Source organism: Polyodon spathula, chromosome 7 (assembly GCF_017654505.1).
Source record: "Polyodon spathula isolate WHYD16114869_AA chromosome 7, ASM1765450v1, whole genome shotgun sequence".
Classification (NCBI taxonomy): domain Eukaryota; kingdom Metazoa; phylum Chordata; class Actinopteri; order Acipenseriformes; family Polyodontidae; genus Polyodon; species Polyodon spathula.
In genome coordinates, this window is record NC_054540.1 from 51,032,101 (window position 1) to 51,055,434 (window position 23,334).

Sequence of the window (23,334 nt, forward strand, 5' to 3'; positions counted from 1 at the left end):
TATATAAGTCTTTTGGATATTGAGTGTATATCAGAAAACCTATAAACTCACTATAAAAAAGCCTTGTGCCGAGGCCACTAAATTTGAGTGCCATGAAACTTGATGCTGCCATCTATTTTTAGGTGAGAAAAGTGCATTATTTATATGGACACTAAAAAATAACAACACATACTCACAATTGTATTTGCTTGGCACCAAAAAGGATTTAGACTACAGTAATGCTAGTAATGAATTTTAAGATCCAGAAAGCTCCCATGTTCCCCTTATGCTAATATAGTAAATAAAAATATTATAATGTTAATTTTGCCATTATAGTCCTGAAACAATTTGTTGGCAGTAAAAACATATTTTGAGAAAGCATAGGTCAGTTTCATTTTGCACTTGCTAGATGAATGTTACAGAAATACCTTAATGAACGGAAGGCTTTTAGAAGTTCAATCACCAGTGTTTGCAATAACTAATAAAGGTGGCAATGTGCATGGTCTGAATACTGATTGCAGCATTGTGTAACATAATGCAATGCAACTTTATTCATCTTATTGCTTTGTTGTTTTCCAGACTGTTGACACTGAAACCACTTTTACCTGCCACAACTCGCCTGTATTACAGGTATTAAAAAATAAATGTGGGGTCAGGTAGGGTCCTATTACCTGTAACACAGGGAATTACCGTTCACTGCTGAAGATAAACGGGCTTCAGAAAATTAAAAAAAACCTTTTGAAATCGAGTGTGACTGAGAATACTGAGGTGTTAACTAAGAAGTGGTTTTTACACCTTTTAATATTGTTTTAGTGAATTACGCTGTGTTGTATTTGTTTGTAGAATCTGTAAAATTAATAGAAAGTCTTGTCTCGATCTTCATACCTAGAAATAAAAAAAATACATATAGGTCAATTTCTGCAGTCTTTGTGCTGCCCTACTGACTATTCCTGTAAGACGGTAAAGCAATGGTTATTATGTTTTGTAAGCCACACCTGAGCTAAAGTAGATGGCAATTAATAATGTTACTTCACAGATATGTGCCCTGTTGATATAGTACCGATTTATTTACTTTGCTATGCATTTTTTTTTTTTTTTTTTTTTTTTTAATGCTTATAACAAGAACAAATTTACAACAAGGGGACATAAAACAATGTCCTCCAAACAATATGGGGGGGAGCGGGGAGCGCCTATTCAATTTATAAATAGCATATCAAGTATAAAAATAAATGATAGTGAATTAATAAATCATTGGTTCTTTGTGCTTTTTTTTGCACTATGACATGGTGTTCGTAGTTTTGGTCAAATGTTCTGTTTGGTCCAGCAGTGGAAATATTACCAGGCCAGCTTTACAGGCCATCAGCACAGCCTGTTTTTGCAGTGAAAACAAGATACTGGAGACCACTTATGGGTAATTCTAAAGCTTAAAATGGCTGAACTCTTATACAATGTCAGTCAAATGTGTTATGTAACACACTGTATGTTTTCGGGGGATCATATGAAAGTTTATCCAGCCAGCCCCTTCTTTGAGGTAATTGAAGAGTTGGTGATATGTCTATAGTTGAAATTGACACGTACCTAAAAGACCTGGTCATAGCAGCTGTCACAGTGCACCTGGCCGCCGTGAATGTACATGCTCTCCAGTAACTCACCCATGGGCTTGCTGCACACTCCACACTGTAACAAAACACAGGCACTTCATTAGAACCCATCCCTGCACAACCAGTCTGTTAAGTTATTAGCATAACAGGAAATGGGAATGGACTCAAATGGAAAGCAATGAAACTGACCTTAAAACAAGATGGATGGCTGTAAATGTTGAGATGCTCAATTGTGATTCTGGCATCATCTCCAACCATTTCCCCGCAGTACGAGCAAGATGTTCCTGAACTGGAAATAAAGTGAAGCACAGTTACCTAGCAACCTCCTTGAAACAGTGTTCTAGAAATCAGGGGTGCATTATGGGATACCTCCAAAACCAAAGAGATTAATTCCTGACAACTGTTTTTCTTCTCCTTTATAAATAGTGAGTTGTTTAATATGAGAAACACACACACTGAGTCATCAACTGTTTAAGTCCTAAATAAATAAATGGAAGGTGACAGTGAAACTGTTTATAAAATGATGACAGGAAAGCAAGAGTCATTTTAGAACCTGAATTAATGTGATTATTGAGAAGTCAAATATATCAAAGGCAACATGAGAGAAGAGCTTCATAACCTGAACTAATTCTGATATACTCTCACAGCAAAATAGAGCCATTCATTTTCTATTACATTGTTTAAATATACCAGAAACTACTATTAATGTGCTAATGGACACTGTGATGAATGTTAGAATAAACAGAAATACATGATACAAATGTGTTGTTTCATTCATTGCATTCCAAACAAAGAGGACATGTGTTTTTATTCTATTATTTATTGGAGTGGTACATACAGTGGTGTTTATTTCAAAATATATTCATATTGAGGTAACAAATAAAAATCCCTCTAGCATTAGCATAACTACAAGCATTTGGCCTGGTGCGAGAAGAAAATGAGGATAACGGGGCTTGCTTTTTGTTGGTACATGTGTATTAAAACATAGGAACAAAAGGTCTGTTAACTATAATACGTCCCGGCCCGAAAGGGGCTGCTTAGGGAATAGTGTTGAGGGCTTGTAGGTTTGATGTGTATACTTTAAACTAATAATCAGAGAAGAAACTGAGGATAAGGCTGCTTTTTGTTGGTTACATTTGTATTAAAAATTAGAAATGTTGTACCTTCTATACGTCGCCGAAGGGCTGCTGTAGGAATAGTTTGAGTGGCTGTAGGTGATGTTGTCATACTTGTTTATGCTAAACAAACAAACAAACACAGCAAATACATTTTTTTTTTTTTTTTAATGACACAAAACAAGTTAAATTAAATAGGCCTTGATATAGCATATGGTATATTGATAAACAGGTGGAGCAAACCAGTTAGATAGCATGTAAAACTACCCTTTAAACCTGGTCCCACATACATGATGTCTCCATGATATACTGTACAATAAGTCACTAACCCTCCCAGCAGTTTCGTTATCAATCAGAGTCCCAGAAAGGGAAGCCAGTAGGTCTTACCTGCTGTACTCTGAGGGATTAAACCCTGTTGAATTCACATACTCCTTCACCATCACTATCCTGTGAAAGGAGAAAGAGGAGGTTCGTACCACTCACATTTTGCACACCCAAATACAAATAGTTATTATTCAGTGGTGGGAGTAACAGGTAATCTCAGAAATTGATTTAAATAAGATAACCACTCCATTGATATGTGGAAATATAATAAAGTTGCCACTGCGTTGAGCATTCTTCCAATGGCTCATGCCATTGTAGCTGTGTGCTGCCGTTTTCCCCCCAAACACCGAACCACTGCATTGTCATTGAAGATCATTTGGTCAGGGGGTTCTCATTTCAGAAATGATTTCTGCATAAGTCACACAAATATGTTTTATTGTATAATGTTTTGTTAATCAATATCAAAAGCATCCTTACTTTTTGTATTCTGGGTCAGGAGATTTGGACTGATGTGTTGTTGTATCTGTATTTATGATATTAGTCAGATCGCTGCTGTCAAATCTAAGAAGAGCAGTGAGGAAAAAGTTTTGTAAGACAACCAAGGGAAAACCAACAAATCACTAAGCTAACATCACCCTGTCACCAATGTAAATACAAAAATTCAATGAAAAATGAGATCACCAAGGCAATACTTTTTTTTTTTATATATATATATATATATATATATATATATAACAGTTTCTACATCCATTATAGCTTTTAAGGGCAGCTTAAAGCTTATAGCTTTTGTTTGTTTTTGTGTGTTATTGCATGGCTAATAAATATCATGTTAAACACTCAAAATATATTACGTTTTTTGGACTGGGTCTTCTGTTTGATATTTTGTTGTATGAATAGTTGTGACAGAATTATTCTCTTCCATGTCGAAGCTAAAGAGATGAGAGAGAAAGACAGCTTCATCTTTAAAGAGCCAACAGATTGCTGCTTTCAGTTGTGCTGAAATTGGCTTTTTGATAATCAGTTCACTCTAGACTAAATCTGGTGCTTTCAGATTTCCCAAGATAAAAGTGTTGCAAGGTGTAGTACTAAAGCATTGTTAAGTCCTGATAAAGCACACAGGAGGAAACCACAGTGATGCACAGGAAATGCAAAGTAGAAGCAGAGTAAACAGCAACTTTTAAAAAGAGTCAGGAGTGGGTTGGAAGGTAAAAAGTTAATTGTGCGTGTCAGAGTGTCACTGACCCCTACAGCTAAGAAGAGGAAATGCAATAGAATAATGTTTCTAAGTACTTTACAAGGGAGCCTGGTTCTTGTGTGCAGTGGTTAAATCAACCATTGCTGTATTGCTGATAAGCATTGGCTGATTGTGAAAATGTTACTTTTAGGTGATTGTATTTTAGGTTGGTCAAACATTATAACTAAGCAGTAATATAGTCCTTCTTTTAGGGATTCTCTTTAATAATTTTATTCCCAAACTCAACCAGTTATAATCTTGGGATGTCATATCCCTACCTGATTAAATCAGAGGCAGTCGGGGGATCTTGCTTGGTCTCTTTAGCAATTGTGAAGGCACTTCATAAAAAATAAATAAATAAAAAATAATGATTTTTTTCTTTAAATTATTTTTTAAATGAAGACAGCCATATACCATGTTTCCATCAGGCTCTGGGACAGTGCTGAAATTAGTCTTACCCGTTTCCATTGCCAGTAATTGAAGATCAAACTGGGACTCTATCACCACAGCGGGTGTTAAACCTCAAACTGCAGATTTGTTTTACAGAATAGTGGGCAATCAATTAATTTCACTACTATTGGAGTGGGTGATATCATTTATAAATGGGAGTTATACAAAAACACAATATAATACTATAATACTGTCCAGTTACAGTTTGGATTTGCGTCTGTTTGTTATTGGGTCATGACAGAGTCAGTTTAGAAACCAGTTTAATAGTGCAAATGCATTCATGGCAAACGTTTCCATGATAAACATGCACAGTAATGTTCTACTCTTATAGTGCTTATTTACCATGCTGTGCAATGGTTATCCATGGTGGTTACAATCCAGACTTGAAGTGACAGAAAATGTGTAAATTGGTACATAAATCTACAATACAGTGTTTCCATATTTACAAACAAGTTTATCTCTTACTGTACCTCTCTGTCACAGGTTCAGTCTCAAACACTGTTTCCTTCTTTGTGAAGGTGGTCTGAGTTTGTATGCTGGGGCTGAAAAACAGAAACAGAAGGGAGAGTTGAAGGAAAATTTGAGAACCAGAATTGAATTTTTATGAAAACTGAAATGTTTTATCATGTTTTTCCACCACATCTTTTTTTTTTTTTTTCTTTTTAATAAAAAAAATTGACAATAATATTAAGCTAAATTAGTCAGCTTTGTTGTTGCAGTGCCTGTCTGGGCTGCCATGCTATTTTTATTTCATTGTAAAAATGTTGAAAGTGAAATATGTATTAGACATGAAACATTGAAAATACTGAACTGTGCAGTTAAAGTAGATACTGTTGGCATGTATGCGATATATGTTTGGACCAAGTAAAATTTCAAAAATAAAAGCATATTTTTATACAGGAAATCTTAACTGCTGCAGAAGTGGTGAAATCAATTAAAAACCATCTTATTAGGCGTGTTAGGTCCTTACAAAAACCTGTCTGAACCTAGCAAACCGGTTTGATTGAATTAAAATGAAGCTAGTAATCCTTCAGAACGGGGTGTGACAGACTAAACAGCTAATAGTATGCAGCTTTTCCATAATCTGTGTTTCTAAACAGGTGTATTTCCTTTCACAGCAGAATTCAGTGTGATTAAAATATCCGTATTCTATTTGTCTTCATAATTGCTCTTATTTGAAATCGTTCTTATCCATTTCCTACTTGCTCTTAATGGAATTTACTCTTATAACCAAATATTTGTAAGTTTAACTGCTCTTAGTTGTAATCACTCTCAAACATAATTTTTTACTGTAATTTTTATTTTCTCTCATTTCACTTACTACTGATTTTATTGTACTCTACAACTGCTATTATCTGTCATGTGATACTTTGTATTGTGATACTTTGTAACAACTGTAAGTCTCCCTGGATAAGGGTGTCTGTCTGCTAAGAAATAAATACATAAATAAATAATAAAGCAGCTGCTTATTTGATTTTATACTTCCATTAGGAACCAAACAAGTAAACAAGCTCCTTATTTCTCTCTGTGACACTCAATTCAGCTCAACAGAAAACGCTTTTAAAAGCTTTCTGGAGAAATGTTTATTGAGCAGCAACTCCTGTCAATTCTGCCATAGAACTAACAGTGCAGAGGGATTTATTCAGAGCAATAATTGACCTGCTCCAAGTTGTTTCTTGCTAGTTTTATATCATTCACATTGTTATATTCCTTTAAGATAATGTGGTTGCCCTTGTGAAATATGGCCTCTAATCTTTAACCCTTTTCTTACCATTGTAAAAAATATACAAGGTATTTTGATGACAGAGCAGAGGGTTATTTAGATATTAAAAATTTTAAGCATTACTAAATATATTGGTAACTTAACAGTAAGTATGACTGTCATAAAGCAAACGGTTAAGTAAAACATGAAACTTAACTTTCCTTCAAAAAGTACCTGACAATTTTTTAGGCTTCATTGAAGCGACTATTTCAGTAACAGAGACTTTACTCTCGTCACACCCAAGGTTCCTACCTTTGCTGCTGGGTGGAGACACTCATATTCTTGGTGATGTCCATGACTCGCCAGGTAGGAATGACAGTGTCAGCCTCTCTTTAATTTGAATGAGTACAAACACGTTAGCAACATTTTGAATCACCTTTATATATATATATATATATATAATATATACACACACACACACACACACACACAAATCTACCCTTGTATCTATCTCAATGGCACACAGATACAGACTGCAGACACACAAGCAAATTATCCTAGAGTCTTCTTGATGAACATGGAAAATAATAAACCTCACAGTATCCACAGCTCAAGAATGTGGCCCCTAACAGTCAAGAACAAACTCCTTTGCCCTGGGATTTTCTAGAAAAACTACTTGCTTTCAAACTACCTGTTTGCTGGCACCTTTGTCCACTCATACTCTTTGCTGTCCCTCACCTGTTTCGTTTACTGTATTCCCCACTTGTCCTAACTGGTCCACACTGATGATCCTTTAAAGCTGAAAGGTTAGGTTACACTGTCTCTCTGGGTTTAAATATGTTACTCTTTAGCACAAATATGAAAATGTCTAGGAGGTGTTCTATATGCATAGCATACACCCAGTCAGGTCCCTCCCTTTTCCAGAAAAACAAAAAACAAAAAACCTTCACAAATGAATTTGGGAGGCTGCTCAGGTTACAGAATCTTCTGGATTGTTCGGGTAATCACTTACCCCAGTCTTTTGTAAAGAAATAAAACTCCTACAATTCTATAAAACTAGAACCAAATTACCAAGTAATATAACCCAAGTTCTCGTAAACACTCTGAACGTGTTTGTTTCTCATTTTGTAACCCTTAACGTAATATTTTGTCCTTTCAAAAATAGGAGTTGACTAAAGGCTGGAGGAAAAGCTTTGAAAATATGATCCCCGATCTCTTGCCTTATTGGTAGTTCAGTATTATTTTGGTAATACTGACACACCTGAAACTTACCTTAAAAATTATGAAAAATCATTCAATTAACTCTAATTAGTTTCCTTTAATATATAAAAATATGTATGAATGTTTACACCTAGGGTGACTGGACAATATGCTGGAAAATCTTGTTCACAACTTTTCTGCCCAGTAGGCTTCTTAGTTCAGATTTTCTTCGCAGTTCTCTCGCCCAAACTGCATGAGATGACATCTCATAAAATAAGGGACACCATACGACGTATTAAGTTATAAAATTAATTAGGGAGGCAATTAAAACAGCAAACAGATTGTAAGGTTGCATAGCCAAAACAAGTCTAGCAAATGTATGTTAACATTATATAGTGCTCTAGTAGAACACCCTACTTAGAATGCTGTGTCCAATTCTGGAAACCTCTCTATAAAAACACATTCATTCACTTGAGAAGGTACAGGGCAACTAGGTACTATGATATGAGCTATGAGGGTTGAAAGGGTGTGAAAATGGAGAGCATTAATGTAGTTTGGTGCAAGATACAGTGTTTTGTTTGTTGATTATACTTGCTTGCTGTAACATTCAAACTGCACATATGAGATCTAGCAAACAGAAGTGCCGGTGAGATTCATGGAATTATTTCATTCGCTAACCACTTAGGTTTTATTATTTCTAACCATGATTTGGCCAGGCTGAACCAAACTATTTACCTGCCGTAAACACAATGCCAAACTACATGCCAAATATACCTCATTGTTTTAGCAAACCTCCATTTGGTGAAAGAGTTCTTTGCACTGTTTCCTACCTTTTCTGAGTGACAGTTGTGGTTGTAATCTCAGTGGCTGTGGGAACATCCCACTTGTCCCAGGCTGACTTAGTGTCAAGTGAGCTGAAAATGAGCAATAATTCACTTCAGAGCTGAGTGCATTAAACTAGATCCCCTCTTTCTAGTCCTGTAACACACTTCATTTCAAGATGAATTCATGTTAGCTGTGGGGTTGACTGTGAATAAGAGTGTAATGCATCATGAATAATGTCAATCTTATTCACATATGATCAATTACTCTGTAATTACATTATTATTAGCAGAATAAATTAAGTGTTAACAATATATTTGGTGCAAGTGATTACTGCAATGCTTTCTACCTTTTCTCAGTGACAGTTGTGATTGCTGTCTCTGTGGCTCCAGGTTTATCCCACTTGTCCCACAGTGACTTAATGTCTTGTGAGCTGAAAGAGAAAATAAATGGTCAGATTTTAAACTGCAGGGAACTAAGAGCCATATTAAGAAAGAACACTTGAGTAAAAAAAAAAAAAAACACTGAAGTTGCCAATTTTAAGTGAGAGCTAAAGTAGCACTCAAATTTTGCAAAAAATGCTGGTTTGTTTTATAGCATAAATTGCCTATGAATGTATAAATGTATGCAAGAGTCACTGCTTCAGTAAACCTCAATGTGAAGTTGGTGATCTTCCTACCTTTTCTCAGTGACAGTAGTAGTAGTCTCAGTGGCTGCAGGTAAATCCCATTTATCCCACTGTGACTTTGCGTCCTGTGAGCTAAAAATAATAAAACACATAACTATAGTTCAGTGCTTATTAACCATGTTCGTCCCACTCCCTCTGCGTAACATTCAGTATGCCTCCTGATAGTGGTGTATAGGGGTATATTTTCAAAACATTTACTCCAGTCTTTAAATAATTCATATATTTTTTTTATTTTTGTAGAACAGTTCATAAGAGACCTCAAATCACTTTACTAAGTCATTTGGTTCTAGTTTTGTAAAATTAATTAGAGAGGCAATTAAAACGGCAAACAATGTTAGGTTGCATATCCAAAGCAAGTCTAGCGAATGTGTGTTAACATTAAAAAGTGCTCTAGTAGAACACCCTACTTAGAATGCTGTATCCAATTCTGGAAACTTCTATAAAAATGCATTCATTCACTTGAGAAGATACAGGGCAACTAGCCAAATTACAACAATAATGGTATGAGCTATAAGGGTTGAAAGGATGTGAAAACTGAGAGCATTAATCTAGTTTGGTGCAAGATACAGTGTCTTGTTTGTTGATTATACTTGCTTTCTGTAACATTCAAACTGCACATATGAGATCTAGCAAACAGAAGTGCCGGTGAGATTCATGGAATTATTTCATTCGCTAACCACTTAGGTTTTATTATTTCTAACCATGATTTGGCCAGGCTGAACCAAACTATTTACCTGCCGTAAACACAATGCCAAACTACATGCCAAATATACCTCATTGTTTTAGCAAACCTCCATTTGGTGAAAGAGTTCTTTGCACTGTTTCCTACCTTTTCTGAGTGACAGTTGTGGTTGTAATCTCAGTGGCTGTGGGAACATCCCACTTGTCCCAGGCTGACTTAGTGTCAAGTGAGCTGAAAATGAGCAATAATTCACTTCAGAGCTGAGTGCATTAAACTAGATCCCCTCTTTCTAGTCCTGTAACACACTTCATTTCAATATGAATTCATGATGGCTTTGGGGTTGACTGTGTAATGCATCATGAATAATGTTAATCTTATTCACATATGATCAATTACTCTGTAATTACATTATTATTAGCAGAATAAATTAAGTGTTAACAATATATTTGGTGCAAGTGATTACTGCAATGCTTTCTACCTTTTCTCAGTGACAGTTGTGATTGCTGTCTCAGTGGCTGCAGGTTTATCCCACTTGTCCCACAGTGACTTAGTGTCTTGTGAGCTGAAAGAGAAAAAAATGGTCAGATTTTAAACTGTAGGGAACTAAGAGCCATATGAAGAAATAACATTTGAGTGAAAAAAAAACACTGCTGAAGCTACAGCTGATATTATTTGTATTACTCACATATAACATTCATAGTCTGGATGTCAGCTGTTGTTCTTATATTTAGTTTTGACTTCCAGTGTAAAGGTTGGCATTATATTTGGGATATAACAAAGTTGTATTAAAAATATAAAATCAACTAGAGCTGTATTCAGATATTTATTATCAGACCCTGGTAGGTTAGCTGTTTCCCCTACCTCTTTGTCTTTGATTCTGTTGTGACAGGGTTTTTTGGAGTGTCAAACACTGTTTCCTTCGTGACAGTGGTCTGTGTTTTTGTTTCAGTGCTGGGACTGGAAAACAGAAATAGGAAGAACTCAGTTCACAACAAGGAGGCTAGCCCAGACAGACCTATACAAGGAGGCTAGCCCAGACAGACCTATTCTGAGAAACCAGTCCTTCGAGAGTGTGATAACCAAGGATTTAAAATACACAATATTATTTTATTGATTCTTTTCAAAGAGAGTCACTATAACTGTGTGTGTGTGTGTGTGTTGGTGTAGTGTTTGTAAAATTAATTAGAGAACAATTAAAACTACAAACAATGTTAGGTTGCATATCTGGTGCTGATTCTAGCCTTTTGTCTGCAATACTGCTACATATACCAGCCAGATCGGCATCTGTAGTTCACAAACTAACTTTGATGTTATAAATATAGGATTCATTCAAATATTACAGCTTTTAAACAGTAAGAGACCCTGAAAAGCAACGGTTCCAACCTGCCTTTCTCTTACCTCTTTGATTCAGTTGAGAAAGAATTTTTTGGAATGTCGAATATTGTTTCCTTTTTCGTGAAAGTGGTCTGTGTTTTTGTTTCTGTGCTGGGGCTAGAAAACATGAGGAAGCTTTGATTCAGAGGTATGTAAGAGCAGGTCAGTTAGACTTCTGGTCCTACTGAACAATGAATGGATGCTAAAATACTGTGAAGGGAGGCAGAAACCACCAACAGAGGTTCATGAATTCACCCAAAATTACATAACAAATCAGTGCATTTAAATCAAGCTTGTTTTACTTATCTCCAGCAAGTAATGCAAGGCACACAATACTAAAAGGATATATTACAAGGATGTTTTCTGTCTGTCGTTCATGATCACAATCTCACAAACTAAGTCATGAAGATTATTAACACACAAATAAACAAGGATCAAACAAGAACTGTGGGAAACCTTTGACCTATGACCTCTAATATGTTTGCAAGCAAGACATATTCTATTAGCTACAACCCTAAACAACCCTGTAAAGTAAGAATTACAATTTGCCTTCGGAGTACCTCTTTGTCTTTGTTTCAGTTAAGAAAGGATTTTTTTGAGGTTCATTCAATGTTTCCTTTATTACGATGGTGGTTTGTGTTTTTGTTTCTGTGTTGGGGCTGGAAAAGAGAAACAAGAGGAAATGACTGAGGAAAGACACTGCGGGACGATGGATTTGGCTGGTCAAATGACTGGTCTTATCTTTTATTTCTGTCCTGGTGCTTAAAAACAGAAACAGGAATCACTGAATAAAATTTGATTTCAGAGGTTAAAGAACTGATATGTGCCTCTATGTAATATTCATAAAAATGGATGGACTAGACCCGTCTTTCATGTAACACACTTCCTTTCAATATGAATTCATGATGGCTTTGGGGTTGACTGTGTAATGTCATCATGAATAATGTTAGTCTCATTCACATATGATCAATTACTCTGTAATTACATTATTATTAGCAGGATAAATGAAGTGTTAACAATATATTTGGTGCAACTGATTACTGCAATGCTTCATACCTTTTCTCAGTGACAGTTGTGATTGCTGTCTCAGTGGCTGCAGGTTTATCCCACTTGTCCCACAGTGACTTAGGGTCTTGTGAGCTGAAAGAGAAAAAAACTGGTCAGATTTTAAACTGTGGGAACTAAGAGCCATATTAAGAAAGTGCACTTGAGTAAAAAAAAACAAAAACACTGAAGAGCTGAAAGAGACAATAAATGGTCAGGCTTTAAACTGTAGGGAACTAAGACCCATACAAGAAATTTACACAAGTGAAAAAAAAATTCTTGAGAAACCAAGTGAGAGCTAAAGTAAGCACTTTCAAATTTTGCAAAATATGCTGGTTTGTTTTATAGCATAAATTGCCTATGAATGTATGTGTGTGTGTGTGTGTGTGTGTGTTGACCTCAACTGTGAACACATGTGAGCTGATCGGAAATCATGCTGTTGAACATCTGGTGCTGATTCTAGCCTTTTGTCTGCAATACTGCTACATATACCAGCCAGATCGGCATCTGTAGTTCACAAACTAACTTTGATGTTATAAATATAGGATTCATTCAAATATTACAGCTTTTAAACAGTAAGAGACCCTGAAAAGCAACGGTTCCAACCTGCCTTTCTCTTACCTCTTTGATTCAGTTGAGAAAGAATTTTTTGGAATGTCGAATATTGTTTCCTTTTTCGTGAAAGTGGTCTGTGTTTTTGTTTCTGTGCTGGGGCTAGAAAACATGAGGAAGCTTTGATTCAGAGGTATGTAAGAGCAGGTCAGTTAGACTTCTGGTCCTACTGAACAATGAATGGATGCTAAAATACTGTGAAGGGAGGCAGAAACCACCAACAGAGGTTCATGAATTCACCCAAAATTACATAACAAATCAGTGCATTTAAATCAAGCTTGTTTTACTTATCTCCAGCAAGTAATGCAAGGCACACAATACTAAAAGGATATATTACAAGGATGTTTTCTGTCTGTCGTTCATGATCACAATCTCACAAACTAAGTCATGAAGATTATTAACACACAAATAAACAAGGATCAAACAAGAACTGTGGGAAACCTTTGACCTATGACCTCTAATATGTTTGCAAGCAAGACATATTCTATTAGCTACAACCCTAAACAACCCTGTAAAGTAAGAATTACAATTTGCCTTCGGAGTACCTCTTTGTCTTTGTTTCAGTTAAGAAAGGATTTTTTTGAGGTTCATTCAATGTTTCCTTTATTACGATGGTGGTTTGTGTTTTTGTTTCTGTGTTGGGGCTGGAAAAGAGAAACAAGAGGAAATGACTGAGGAAAGACACTGCGGGACGATGGATTTGGCTGGTCAAATGACTGGTCTTATCTTTTATTTCTGTCCTGGTGCTTAAAAACAGAAACAGGAATCACTGAATAAAATTTGATTTCAGAGGTTAAAGAACTGATATGTGCCTCTATGTAATATTCATAAAAATGGATGGACTAGACCCGTCTTTCATGTAACACACTTCCTTTCAATATGAATTCATGATGGCTTTGGGGTTGACTGTGTAATGCATCATGAATAATGTTAGTCTCATTCACATATGATCAATTACTCTGTAATTACATTATTATTAGCAGGATAAATGAAGTGTTAGCAATATATTTGGTGCAGGTGATTACTGCAATGCTTCATACCTTTTCTCAGTGACAGTTGTGATTGCTGTCTCAGTGGCTGCAGGTTTATCCCACTTGTCCCACAGTGACTTAATGTCTTGTGAGCTGAAAGAGAAAAAAAATGGTCAGATTTTAAACTGCAGGGAACTAAGAGCCATATTAAGAAATAACACGAGTAAAAAAAAAAAAAAACACTGAAGAGCTGAAAGAGAAAATAAATGGTCAGATTTTAAACTGTAGGGAACTAAGAGCCATATTAAGAAAGAACACTTCAGTGAAAAAAAAAAAAATACTTGCCAATTTTAAGTGAGAGCTAAAGTAGCACTCAAATTTTGCAAAAAATGCTGGTTTGTTTTATAGCATAAATTGCCTATGAATGTATAAATGTATGCAAGAGTCACTGCTTCAGTAAACCTCAATGTGAAGTTGGTGATCTTCCTACCTTTTCTCAGTGACAGTTGTGGTGGTAGTCTCAGTGGCTGCTGGTAAATCCCATTTATCCCACTGTGACTTTGTGTCCTGTGAGCTAAAAATAATAAAACACATAACTATAGTTCAGTGCTTATTAACCATGTTCGTCCCACTCCCTCTGCGTAACATTCAGTATGTCTCCTGATAGTGGTGTATAGGGGTATATTTTCAAAACATTTACTCCAGTCTTTAATAGTGCTTAAGAGACCTCAAATTACTTTACTAAGTCATTTGGTTCTAGTTTTGTAAAATTAATTAGAGAGGCGATTAAAATGGCAAACAATGTTAGGTTGCATATCCAAAGCAAGTCTAGCGAATGTGTGTTAACATTAAAAAGTGCTCTAGTAGAACACCCTACTTAGAATGCTGTGTCCAATTCTGGAAACTTCTATAAAAATGCATTCATTCACTTGAGAAGATACAGGGCAACTAGCCAAATTTCAACAATAATGGAATGAGCTATAAGGGTTGAAAGGATGTGAAAATTAAGAGCATTAATCTAGTTTGGTGCAAGATACAGTCGTGTTTGTTGATTATATTTGCTTTCTGTAACATTCAAACTGCACATATGAGATCTAGCAAACAGAAGTGCCGGTGAGATTCATGGAATTATTTCATTCGCTAACCACTTAGGTTTTATTATTTCTAACCATGATTTGGCCAGGCTGAACCAAACTGTTTACCTGCCGTAAACACAATGCCAAACTACATGCCAAATATACCTCATTGTTTTAGCAAACCTCCATTTGGTGAAAGAGTTCTTTGCACTGTTTCCTACCTTTTCTGAGTGACAGTTGTGGTTGTAATCTCAGTGGCTGTGGGAACATCCCACTTGTCCCAGGCTGATTTAGTGTCAAGTGAGCTGAAAATGAGCAATAATTCACTTCAGAGCTGAGTGCATTAAACTAGACCCCCTCTTTCTAGTCCTGTAACACACTGCATCATGAATAATGTCAATCTTATTCATATATGATCAATTACTCTGTAATTGCATTATTATTAGCAGAATAAATGAAGTGTTCGTACCTTTTCTGAGTGACAGTTGTGATTGCTGTCTCAGTGGCTGCAGGTTTATCCCACTTGTCCCACAGTGACTTAGTGTCTTGTGAGCTGAAAGAGAAAAAAATGGTCAGGCTTTAAACTGTAGGGAACTAAGAGCCATATGAAGAAATAACACTTGAGTGAAAAAAAAAATAACATTTACTTGCCACTAAACCTAACACTTATATTTCATTTTATAAAAATATAAAATCAACTAGAGCTGTATTCAGATATTCATTATCAGACCCTGGTAGGTTAGCTGTTTCCCCTACCTCTTTGTCTTTGATTCTGCTGAGATAAGGTTTTTTGGAGTGTCAAACACTGTTTCCTTTGTGACAGTGTTCTGTGTTTTTCTTTCAGTGCTGGGACTGGAAAACAGAAATAGGAAGAAGTCAATTCACAACAAGGAGGCTAGCCCAGACAGACCTATACAAGGAGGATAGCCCAAATATAGCATTAATTCAAATATTACAGCTTTTAAACAGAGGTCATTATCATTAAGAGACCCTGAAAAGCAACGGTTCCAACCTGCCTTTCTCTTACCTCTTTGATTCAGTTGAGAAAGTATTTTTTGGAATGTCAAACACTGTTTCCTTCTTCATGACAGTGGTCTGTGTTTTTGTTTCTGTATTGGGGCTAGAAAACATGAGGAAGCCTTGATTCAGAGGTATGTAAGAGCAGGCCAGTTAGACTTCTAGATCTGCTGAACAATGAATGGATGCTAAAATACTGTGAGGGGAGGCAGAAACCACCAGCAGAGGTACTTGCATTCACCCAAAATTACACAACAAATCAGTGCATTTCAATCAAGCTTGTTTTACTTATTTCCAGCAAGCAATGCAAGGCATACAATACTAAAAGGATATATTACAAGGATGTTTTCTGTCTGTCGTTCATGATCACAATCTCACAAACTAAGTCAGGAAGATTATTGTCACACAAGTAAGCAAGGATCAAACAAGTACTGTGGGAAACATTTGACCTATGACCTTTATAATATGTTTGCAAGCAGGACACATTTTATTAGCTAAGAAACTAAGTGGTTGATTAGATCAATGCAATGCATTAGCATAAGCCACAGCTTCATTTTCTAGAGCATTTTACAGCACTGGAGAATCACCCTGGAATGCTTCAACCACTTATACTTGGTTATTCAGGGATCAACACTAAAAATAAATGGCTGATTCAGGTGGATTACCTGGTGCTGGTAAATGCTGTGGCTTATCCTGGTGGCATATACTGTAAGTTGATCAAATCAACCCTCATGTTTAGTTAAATAACGTTTCAGCTACGCCTCGAGCACTGGTCTGACTGTACTGTGACAACAGCTGCTGTCATAGACATAGAAGCAGGAGCAATCCATATAAACTACCCATCATGAGGGATGCTTCAATAGTCGAAGAGTTTTTTGTATCCTTGAATGAATAGAGTCCAGACAGCAGCTTGAGGTGGTGAAATGGTATGTGTGCCTTACCTGAGCTTGCGAGGGGCGGCAGTTGGTTTCTGGTTCAAGCTGATTTTTGGTGCGATCCGTGGTGACGTGTCACAGTTCTCTTCTGGCTCTTCATCGCTGATCTCCACCCTTTTCCAAAATACAGAACCACTGTTACTAATACTTTTCTTACACACACATAAACATGTTGTATTACTACTAGAAGACTCTATAAAGTGCAGACTTCAGAAATACAGCCTACTAGCTTCATGTTTTTCAACCTGCCCTAATAATATTTATGGAAAATAATGAATTCCTCCACCCAGGCTTAAAAATGATTTGAAATCAGCAGCTACATTAAATACACATTTCAACAGTTATTACATTTATCTTTCAGGAAAAAAAAAACAATCACCTTTTAGCCACAAAAGAAAAGGAGGTGTCTTTAGATGGGATATCCAGCTTTTCAGGACTGCTGTAAAATAAAAAGAAATAAAAAAAGAATGTCAACAACTATAAAACTATGCACAATCTTGTAAAACTATTCACCTGCTGCACTTGTAACACTGATTCCTGAAAGCATGTCTCTCAAAGTCTCACCTGTATTTGTTCACTGCTGATAAGACGTATGAGCGTTCCTTGGGTGCTGAACTCTTTATGACACTGTTGGCAGCCTCCGTCCTGAGGAAGGAAGTACAGGAGAACTTATAGCACAAGGCACAGCTTGCATCTAAAAGAAAACCTAATATGGTATTACCAGCAATGGCAACACAATGAATCTGATAAATTAACAAACTGGCATTGATATAATACTGACTGACCGTAATGGAACAGCTATCCATGGTTCACATCATTGGAGCTGCCATTGTGCTACCACCATTTCCCATACCAAGTTGTAATTATTACTAGGTGTACAGTTCAAGCCACCATATCTAAACTAACTTGATTTTATCAATTTGTACCCTACAATAGGTTGCTTGAAAAGTTCTTAGAAAAGTTGCCTGGTGTTGCCTAGGCTCTTGTTGCACAGCTCTCCCATGGATTAATAAAGAGATTTCCCAATCCCTTACCTCTTGGTGTGCTCCTCTGTAGAAGAGGGGGGTTCCTCAGGGGCAGGGCTGACTGCTTTGGAACGCACACTATGTGGAGCTCTGAAACATAAGGCACACAAGATACATTGGAAGAAGTGCCTTGCATGGAAGCCCAGAGAATTCATACCATTTTAAAAAGATGTAGAGCTGTGTCCAAATGTAAGTTAGCAACATTATTATCCATGCTCCCTCTTTTCCTATTTCACTACAATATAAATATAGAAGTGACTGTCCCTGTAATTAGGTAAATTTCACTCCAGTTATCAAACAGCAATCAACCCTGCTGACCAACAAGGACAGGACTGCTTTTTGGTTCATACCATTATGATACTATTGGTATTTAGAAAACAACTCAATACCTAGTGCCTAAGGGAGAGTAAAGCATAGAGTGACACTGGAGTGCTTACATTTGCTTATAGTGCTCAGCGGATCTCTTGTTAAGCGGGGAGTACTGTGGAGTAGAAGTGTTGGAGCTTCTCACACTGATGAACAGACAAATATCAGTCAATGCAACTTGTCAACTTTGTATAAATACAGTATAACACACTGATAGTCTTTAAATTAGCTAGACCTTAAGCAGATGATACAGTTCTGGTGTAGTAACAATACCATAGCAAATGAATCCACAAAAGTACTGTACACCCAGACAAGCGAAATTAAACAGTCAAGGTAGCTAAAATAAATCTTCGAATTCTCTGCGGGTTATCAGTGCAGCAATCTCCCTGTCACTGAAATCATACAGTGTGCACATATTTTAAGCACCTAGTAAACTATACCTTTCGCCATACGATGAGGTTGAGGTTGGGAATGCCTGGGTGGTATCGTTTGTTTTAGTAAAAACACCTCTGGAAAAAAAAAAAAAAATACTGAAATAGACAACAACAACAACAACACAAAACTACATATTGCTGATCGCTAGAAGAAAGCAATCACACAGTACAATGCCATAGACGTTTGTATGAAGCAACACTTTGTCTTTTTCACTTTGTGTTCAGTACTATATGAAGACCTCATAGCTAACACTGAACCCCTGGAGTTTGGAAGTTAGCACTACTTGTGCTATCCCTGCTTAATAAATAGAAAAAGGAGGACTCCAGTCTCCAGGTTTCACAAGCTCTACATTTCACACAATACATGTAAATGTAAGCAGTGGTGTCAGCTAAGGAATCCTACCTGATTATGTATCCTGAAGGTGAAGGCTTCTGGCTTGCTGGACTGCTAGAGCAAAATCACAACAGACTGGATTAGACTGGGTTTATGAACCAGTGTAGTGTAGTATTGCTCATACAGAAAGAACATATAGAATCTATATATGTTTATATGGCTTCAAAATGAATACGGCGACCCTAGCATAATGCAGCTTAGGAAGTTCTGTTAAAATGGACAGACACAACCTGTTGCCTTTCTGTACCATTTATCTAAATGCATTGCTCTTTGCTTTAAGACTTTTCACACCTGAAAGAAACAGAGCCGACATTAACAATTCTGCCTTTGACGCATGACTTCTGGGATATGTGTTGTCTGTATATTGAAAAAATATATTTAGCTTCTTTAAGGGTTATTATTTATTGGTTTAAATATTCAGCTGGGAATAGAACAGTATTTCACCTGCGTTTAAGTTTAGTTGTTGTGTCCTGTGTTTATCTGTAATGTATTTGTGCTGCTTGTTATGCTTTTGCTCAGTAAGTCTCCAGTAAGCAGGGTGTGAATAGAAGGAAGGCCCGTGTCGTTCATACCTTTCGGAAGTGCTGGAGGAGTCAGAGGGCGCTGAAGAGACTCCATTGGAATGGGACGATTTTACTGGCACATCCCTGAGGAACAGAAAACTGCTGCATAAACAGGTTTTTTAGAAGAACTCCATCCCTGCCCCTGTCTGAATACACAGTGACAACAGGGACCAACAGACCTTCCCTCAAAGCTCTGTGTGCGCATCTCAGAACACCCTTGCCATTCAATCCTGGGCTTCTTTTAAGCAGAGACAACCAATGGTGTCAATTTGTGTAGCGGCTGTTTGATATACATACTGCATATTGGAGGTTACATTGAGACCCAAATGAAATGGCCCTTAAAGAAAAACTTTGGTCAGCCCTGCCATATATCCTTCATCTACTTAAAAAGGTTGAACAATGTCTGTGCATGTTAATCTGTAGAATCAAACTGAATCTTTGATGTTTAGGATATTCCAATGATATTGACTAAACTATTATATGGTGATACTATTTTCTTCCCTACAGAACATCATTCTAGTGATTTTTTCAAACTCTCATCTCTACATTTAGATGGTACAACAGAGTGTAACCATAAACCAGTCCCCCTGAACCACTATGCTCTCAATATGATGAACAACGTGGAATTTATTCTTGATATATTTCCAATAACAAGTTGCTCTTCAAAGATGCTGACATACCTTTCCAGTAGGTCTTTGCAATATATACAAGAGAAAAACCCTGAGTGAACAACAGGCCCAGAGATAAACAGAACACACTTGGTACATTTGAGTAATTATACCCCCCTCCCCTTACTTGGCCAAGCCTTCTTCTTCCTCATCTTCTTCATCAGTGTTTTTATTGTTGATCCAGCTGAAATCCCCCTTCAGAGCCGTCCGCACCTTCATCTGCCGGAGCACAATCGTCCTCTCCCCCTCCGGCATGTCTTTTGCTAAAAAACATAAATACATCAGAGCCCCCATTTAGCAACAAGTGCAAGGGAATGCAGCTATTTAATAATAAAAACTAGCAAGGGATTGCTCAGAGCAGTAATGGCTGCTCCTGGCTGCAACTGAGGTGTGTCCTGCTTGTTTTATACCATCAACATGTATCACAAATACAACACTGCCAGAGGTGCATCATTAAACATCACACAATATTGCATTATTATATAGATCAGCCCTTGCTCTCAGGCTTTACCCTGCCTCCTCCCTCAATCTTCAGCTATCTTTTACATGTGTCAGATAGCAATTCACTGCACCCTTATTCTAAAGATATTTGCTAAAACTCCTTTTCCCGTGTATAAAAACAATTTTTTATTTATAAATATGTTTATGTCAAGCAATATGTACTTAACTTAGAGTGATGCATTATACATTCATATCCACAGTTTCTCCATATGTCAGGCTCCAATCTTATAAAAAATCAGCTATAATTATAATACCAGACCTTAAAGAAACCCTAATAAAACCATTAGCAGACTGCATTACCAGCAACACCAACACAATGAATTCAGAACTAATGCCACATAGTGGTTCTGATAAGGCAGCACATTGGTACTGATATGGTAATGCATGCATTAGCAGTGTGTATTGGTTCAATTCATAGTGAGGTACCACTGGTAAGTCAAACATGACAACTAGCCAATAGAGGTACCATTCTACTTATTGCTCTTACCTTTGTAGGGGCCATCGCTTCTCAGTACAGAGCCACTTATAGAAGAATTTATGTTGAAAGTCTAGTATGCATTTATCTCATTTCCCAGGGTTTATGTTTTATCAACTGAAATATACAGTGGCACTGGAATAATCTTGAAAGTGGAGGTGCTGAAAGCTACTGAACAAACTGTAAGCTATAGAGCTATCTTGAACTCCAGGAGGAGTGCTTTTACCCGATGCACCACTCGGGAAACTTCTCTTTCATTTTTAAACACTTTCTCTTATGTAACTAAATGGAATCAGGCTGACAGATACCTTTTTTCATTGTAGATGCTGTTATGTGTAGATCTCAGGAACGTCTTCAAAGTAAACCACTGAAAACACAAAAAGAGGAAGAGGTGTCATGACCAAAATAGTAAGGTGAGATTATTTTGGTCGTATCCTTTGAGCTGAAGTTTCTGTTCTGATTTTTGATATTGTTCTTCACTGCAATGCCCAGTTGGTAACTTCTGGGTGTGTCCTTAGTCAGACTAAGGCAGGGTTTTATAAAATTATCCCCATGATATCCAATGGTCTGTTTAGTTTAAGTTTCCACAGTATAGTTATGAAGCTGTGCAAATGTACCCTGTTAAATCATCTGTGTGGAGGAAGTTTATATATATATATAAATTATGGCATTGTAAAAATCTGAATATGTGTCTTAGTAAAAAGTCACCTCCTTTATTACCCTCTGATTCAGAGAAGGGTAGGGCTGCAGTTTGGTACACAGAAAGATACAAGGTTTGTCATAAAGTATTATTAGAAATCCAGACTAGCCAGTCTGGCAGCATTCTGCCGCCAATAACCATAACACTGCATGTTCCCTAAGAAATACGTGTGGTTATGATTCAGCTAATAGTGCCTGCCGAAACCAATCTTTTAAACTTGCTTTGGTGACTTAAAAAGGCCTGCATTCAAATCTTGAAATACCAATGAGACACCAGCATAAACCAGTGCACTACCATGTCTACCCCACAAACAACAGATACCGCAATGGCCACATAGTGCAAGTAGCAGACTGGTACTGATATAGTACCATTGTACTGCAATAGAGTACCAGCAGTGTGCATTAACCATACCATTGTGCTACATGGATACATGGATAAATACATGATCAAACTCTAGCCTTTACAAGCAATAAACTGCTTTACAGTTTTGTCCATTGAAATTGACCCAACTGTACACAGAAATTATCTTTAAAACACATCAGGAAAATGTGAGTTTTAATTTAATTCAAATTAAACTCTCTGAAGGTGTGAGTCTCACCTGAAATTAGCTGTGTCTTCTTCTTTCACGTTCTTTGTGTTTTCAATAGATGGTAATATCCAGTCTGCTTGAGCAGGTGCTTTTTCAGCCCACACTTTAGTGAACTCTGTGAAGACAAGTTTTGATTACAGTTGCACCTCAACTGTTTTTTATTCTAAAGCCAAGCCCTGTTTTTCAAGGGGTGGAGACAGACTTTTTGCCCTGAGGGAATCTGTCACTTGTTATCTGTATTGTCTCATACTCAGCAGGTAGGTATGAATTCCAGGCATTCACCTGAAAATGTCACCCCAGCGGTGCAGAAGGACAATTGAACAAACCATTTTAAAAGGGAAAAAAAATGCAAGGCAGCCTCTAGTTACAGTATAGCCACATTGTTAAGATATAACTGAACATTCTTTCAGTGGGCGCAGTTGGAATTCAGTGAGCTAAATATGAGTTTCAGGTTTTACTTTTCAAAGCATCAAAGGCCAGAATTAGAATTAATTTGCTTCCCCCCACCCCAGTCTTTCATGCACTTCACTTGGAGGTCTGGGTTCAACACCAATTGTAAGTCACAACTGAAATGTAGAGCTCACCAAATAGCTGCTTATATCTTATAACATCCTGTGCTGTTGGTTATAGGTACATGGTCAGATTGCAGCTACACCACTGGTGTGCCCTACAGCACAATAAGTCTTACACCAAACACTTCAACATTTTAATAAAAGAACAATCCACATGCATCTGGGGGGGGGGGCATTAATAAGAAATAAGATTTAAACTTTAATATATCATATACTATTTA

The 23,334-nt window shown here is 36.9% G+C and overlaps 1 protein-coding gene across 14 annotated transcripts; it reads right to left on the reverse strand.

The window, feature by feature from the left end:
* Positions 1–36: 36 nt before the first annotated feature.
* LOC121318720 (location of vulva defective 1-like) lies at positions 37–22,683 on the reverse strand. Of its 14 annotated transcripts, none has more exons than XM_041255701.1 (36): positions 22,551–22,682; positions 21,561–21,619; positions 20,404–20,539; positions 19,618–19,692; positions 19,055–19,096; positions 18,658–18,726; positions 18,289–18,363; positions 17,861–17,941; positions 17,391–17,471; positions 17,206–17,265; positions 16,833–16,940; positions 15,902–15,994; positions 15,631–15,726; positions 15,344–15,427; positions 15,096–15,179; positions 14,289–14,372; positions 13,868–13,951; positions 13,373–13,471; positions 12,837–12,929; positions 11,196–11,288; positions 10,659–10,754; positions 10,276–10,359; positions 9,945–10,028; positions 9,107–9,187; positions 8,777–8,860; positions 8,436–8,519; positions 6,718–6,795; positions 5,174–5,245; positions 4,532–4,591; positions 3,871–3,948; positions 3,497–3,580; positions 3,083–3,142; positions 2,744–2,818; positions 1,770–1,869; positions 1,558–1,656; positions 37–864 (listed from the first exon to the last, which is right to left on the reverse strand). In XM_041255701.1, the coding sequence occupies exons 2-35, from the start codon at positions 21,568–21,570 to the stop codon at positions 1,558–1,560; spliced, it is 2,766 nt and encodes a 921-aa protein (XP_041111635.1). In that variant the 5' UTR covers positions 21,571–21,619; positions 22,551–22,682; the 3' UTR covers positions 37–864. The 14 variants fall into 14 exon arrangements, with proteins under 14 accessions (XP_041111635.1, XP_041111634.1, XP_041111641.1 ...); XM_041255700.1 differs by having other exon boundaries at positions 19,055–19,099; XM_041255707.1 differs by lacking the exon at positions 8,436–8,519 and having other exon boundaries at positions 19,055–19,099; positions 22,551–22,683.
* Positions 22,684–23,334: the final 651 nt, after the last annotated feature.

Excerpts from the sequence above, each read along its gene's own strand:
- LOC121318720 (XM_041255700.1), bottom strand. Across the intron at positions 17,472-17,860 it reads ACAGAGGAGCACACCAAGAG|GACGGAGGCTGCCAACAGTG; the intron begins GTAAGGGATTGG and ends TTCCTTCCTCAG. Across the intron at positions 8,520-8,776 it reads ACAACTGTCACTGAGAAAAG|CTCACTTGACACTAAGTCAG; the intron begins GTAGAAAGCATT and ends GCTCATTTTCAG.